General features: G+C 41.0%; 1 protein-coding gene across 1 annotated transcript in view; it reads right to left on the bottom strand.

The window, feature by feature from the left end:
* Positions 1-4825, bottom strand: part of tfpia (tissue factor pathway inhibitor a) — a 38531-nt gene that overhangs the window by 1017 nt on the left and 32689 nt on the right. The window contains exon 6 of the mRNA XM_037686292.1: positions 774-962. Within this exon, the coding sequence (XP_037542220.1) occupies positions 774-962 (189 nt within the window). The remainder of the gene's footprint in view (positions 1-773; positions 963-4825) is intronic.

The following is a 4825-nucleotide window of genomic DNA, read 5'->3' as shown; positions in this document are numbered from 1 at the left end:
CCAGTTGTTGGAGGTTTTCAAGGACCTGAGGAGACCAGTTGTTGGAGACTTTTGAGGACCTGAGAAGACAAGTTGTTGGAAGTTCTGGAGGACCTGAGGAAACCAGTTGGAGGTTCTGGAGGACCTGAGGAGACCAGTTGGAGGTTCTGGAGGACCTGAGGAGACCAGGTGGAGGTTCTGGAACGAATGTTGTCTCATTCGGGTCTGATGGAGGATTCTAGCTGTTCAACAGTCCTGAATGAAGCAGATGTTCTAAAACCTGTAGATACTTCCCTGCATAGATGGAGTCTTTCTGGATGCGTAAGCTGCTCATGCCAGAGGCACAAATGCATGCCCATACCATCAGAGAGGCAGGATTTTGAACTGTGAGTTGATAACAGCCTGGATGGCCTGTCTCCTTTTTAACATGGAGGACGTGGTGTCAGATTTGGACCCATCTGACCACAGAACAGTTCTCCACTTCGCCTTCGGTTCCAGATCAGTGAACCTCTGCCCATCTTTACTTCTAAAATGCTCTTTTTATTCTCAGTCCTCTGACTGACCTGTTAACAATTAACCTAGTTACGTGTTGCTGCCATCGAATTGAAAATGATCTTATTATTAGTACAAAATGTCTTAGTTTCAACATTTGACATGTTTACCGTGAGTATAAAAAATGACCTTAAGAGATTTGCGAATCATTACATTCAGCTCTTATTTACGACGACTCAGCTGTTGTTCAGTTTGGGGGTGTTTTTATTCTTCTCTTGTGCGTCCCACCAGGATGAACTCACCCTTGCTGAGTCGAATGCACTTGAAGTAGCAGTGTTTGCGGGACTTGAAGTTGTTCTCGTTTCCTCCACAGCCGCTGTAGTGAAACACCTGGCACCTCTTGGTTTCTGGGTTGAAGGCAAACCGCCGCTCTGAGCCGAGACACGTCCCCCGGTCCACCCCTTTGGAGCACACCTCTGAAGGACTCAAGTCTGTAAATCACAACAAAAGGGACACTTTTTTTTTCTTCAGCTGAAACTGTGAAATACAAAAAGCACAGTTTGATATTTCATGTGACTGACATACATTTGTGAATGTTTATGAAGCATTAACTCTACTGTGACCCATTTTTATTTTGTACTGTTTTCAGCATCTTCCACACTTTTTGTGCTATTTCAACAAATCATAAATCAAAACGTTCGGCTCTTTCAGGACAATCCTGCTATGACTTTTGATATTGATGCAACTTTAGCTTTTTGAAATATTTCGCCTTTTCTGCCATTTTTTTCTCATAGAAAATGAATTGAGCTCATTTTACATCCTTCACATCTTTAGATGTGTTTACAACCTTTTACAGCTCCTTTCACATTTTGTTCTGCTTCAGCTTCTTTCAGCTTCCTTCTGCAAATGTAACTTTTTTCAGCAGATTTCAGCAGTTTTTTCAGCTGTTTGTGCTCCTTTCTGCGTTCTTCAGCTAACTACAACATTGTTGTGCTTCTTCTAACTTCTTTTGGCTAATTTCAGCTTGTTATGCTCTTTACAGCTTATTTATGCACGTTTCAGCTTTTTCTGATATTTCAGCTGTTTTTATGCTCATTTTAGCCTTTTCAACTAATTGCACTTTTGTTACACTCATTGAAACTTTTTTTCAGGCTATTTCAGCAAAAATGTTATATCTCCACTTCCTTCGGGTAATTTCAGCTTCTTTATGCAATCTTTAGCTACTTCTCAGCTGTTTTTATGCTAATTTCAGGTTTTTAGGTAATGTCCACGTTTTTGTGCTCATTTCTACTTTTTTCAGCTTAATTGGGCAAACATGTGTTTTTTCTTATTTCTTATGCTTATTTAAGACTGTTCTACATTTTCAGCTAGCTTTTTAGCACATTTTAGCTAATTTCAGCTGTTTTCAGATAATTTCAAAATTTCCATGGAAATTTCTGCTACTTTCAATCTAATTAAATACTTTCTGCTAATTTCAACTTGCTATGCTCCTTTCAGCCTACTTCTGCTAGTTTCAATTATTTCAGCTACTATTTTGCTGTTTTATGCTAATATTAGCTTTTTCAGCTAATTCCACATTTTTTTGCACTTATTTCAATGAGTGTTTTTTCTGCTTTCTCCTGTTGATTTACACTTGTTCTACATTTTCAGCAAAGTTTCAGCACGGGTTTTTGTTTTTTTTTGGGGTAATTTTAGCTGTTTTTCAGCAATTTCTTCTGCAATGAGCATTTAGGCTGCATTTTCACAGGAAATGCAATTTCTCTAGTTCCATTTGTTTATGTTGAGGATAAAATCCTCGCTCGGCTGACTGAATCTGTCCCAGAGTCTGTCGTCTGAACGAAACTGGTCTGAGTCAGAAATGAGTCAAATGTTCCAGCTCTGGAGAACATCCCCACATCATGATACTGTCGCTGCCTCACTTTACCGCACGTTAAGTTTTCTCTATGGACAAAAGATTTGCTCGTGGAGTTTTGTTAATCTTGCTTGTTCTGACCATCTTTAGAGAGTAAAGGAGTTGTGGTCCACTCTGCTTCTCATTGTTGGAGGTTTCTGCTCAGTTCCCTGAAGGTCACACCGCTGCGTTTCAGTCGAGCTGAAGTTCTGAACTCCGACTGGACCGCTGAAGCACCTCGACGCTTTTCTTTTCGACCCGTTCAAACCCGTTCTGTCTTTCTGGGCGAGCTCTCTGGAGCTGAATCTTTACCAGTCCTTCACCAGTCTGAAGGCAACCATGGATTCAGATTTAAAGTTGAATAAACGGATCAACTCTGTTCTGTGGAAACATCTTTTTTCACTTAAGACAGAGAACAAAAAAAAAATGTTTTGTCCAGACCCAACCTGAAGAGAATAATCTGCTTTTATCAAAATTCACCTCAACTCCTGCAGCATGCGTTATGTTAGGATATGTCAGAGCGCCCTTTTGTGCCTTGAACATGTCCCACATGCAGATGTGTGCACATCAGTCCTGGACTCCCTCCACTGACACCCTGTGAGTCTAACATGGTCTGGCCTCCTCGCATCGCTCCACGTGCTTCAACATTATGTTCCTTTTCGGGTCTTCAGCTCATCTGACCGGCTGCTATTATTTGTCCTGAAAACTCGGCTGAAGGTCAGAGGTCAGACTTTTCAGTCATGGCTTCTCAACTCTGGAACAACCTGCTATTTAATGCCAGACAGGCCTCTTCACTTTCTTTTATTTTTACTTATTTGTACCGTGACTTTAGTGTTTCACATGATTAATGTTGTACTTTTGTCCAACGTTGTGCTGCCATGTTGCTTTTAGAGGATTTCTCTGTCCTCCCCTTCCAAACGAGCAGCGACCTTTGACCTTTAACCTGCTAACTTGGGCCTGTAGAGTCATTTCTCTGAGCATTGCATGGTCTGACCTTCAGGGTGAATCTGCTGCCACTCCTCAGAAGACTGGCAGCTGTCTTTAACATTCCCCACATGTGACTAATCGGTCTCTCCGAGTGTAAATCATCTGGAAATGACCTTTGACCCTTCCAGAATGATGATTAGCAACACTTACGATGTCTTTTCGTTTTAACTTTAGGCTACTATCAGTATTAATAAAGAAAATCATCAACAGAAAAGCAAAAAAAATAAAAAATAAAAAGGCACTGACAGTCAAAGTGTGCTTCATGGTTTGGCCACAAAACGTCAGTGTTTGTCTTCTTCATGATCTCAGCTTCATCTTGACAAACTCGCTCATTCTTCAGGTGCGGAGTTTGAAAAGCTGCAGCGTGAGAAGCATAAATTAAACACAGATCGTTTCAGACCGTTCTAAAGAACTAATAATCTGCTGGAATATATTCAAACCAGAATAGAAATATCTCTGCTGTAAAACTTTGGCTGCTGCATCATCCTGAAGCTTTCCCTGACAATATTTGTTGACGTGAGTGAAATTGAATTCTTTGAGTTATTGGCCCGACTGGTTCTGATGGAGGAGGACCGGGCTCTCCCGTCGCTCTCCTGCTGCAGCGCGGACCCTGACGGCCGGGGTATACCCTCCCTCACAGCTAATATCAGGAAAATGAAGAAGTGGCTCTTTGTGACAAATGCGATGCACTCCGTCTCTGCCCTTTACTCCCCGCAACAGAAATAATTCTACAAGCCGTCTGCCGTTCTCGCAACGCTCGTTTCATTTAAAAACACTTTTGGCAGCCGACACCGCTCCTGCAAACGGCCTGGATGTTCTTGACTTTGAGGTCTGGGCTTTTTATTCAGCCTGGACTCATCAGAACATGACGTGTAGTTTAATTACGCTTCACCTAATCCTCCCTTTGCTCTGTACAAAACACTGGAGGCCCCAGTCCTGGCTCTGCTCCAGTCTGGATTTAGCTTTTGCTTTTAGCTCTAAATAGTTTTCATCCTAATTCTATTTTTCTTTCGTCAATAAACACGAGAGACTGCAGTTAATTAGCTACAAATATCTGGTCGTAACTTCCCTTACAACCTTAATAATAATAATAATAATAACACTTTATTTCTATAGCACCTTACAACAACGCCTTGCATTGACCAAAGTGCTTTACAAGACACAACACATAAAAACAGGGCACAATAAATCAGTGCAAATTAAAAACACAGCCACAATTAAAGAAGGTAAAAGAGATAAAAAAAAAAAAAGCTAAATACCAAAATACTAAAAGTTAAGCATTAAAAGTCCTTTTAAATAAATAGGTAAACAAAAACCTCCTTTAATTACCAAATTTCCCGGCATATAAGTCGCTCCGGTGTATAAGTCACATTTATTATGCGTTTATTTAATGGTCAAAACAGCTTCATTTCACCTGGGCAGCACAGCGCCATCCATCCATCCATCCATCCATCCATCCATCCATCCATCCATCCA

Source organism: Nematolebias whitei, chromosome 13 (genome assembly GCF_014905685.2).
Source record: "Nematolebias whitei isolate Nwh7 chromosome 13, NemWhi1, whole genome shotgun sequence".
Taxonomy (NCBI): domain Eukaryota; kingdom Metazoa; phylum Chordata; class Actinopteri; order Cyprinodontiformes; family Rivulidae; genus Nematolebias; species Nematolebias whitei.
This window is presented reverse-complemented; position numbering and strand designations above follow the sequence as displayed.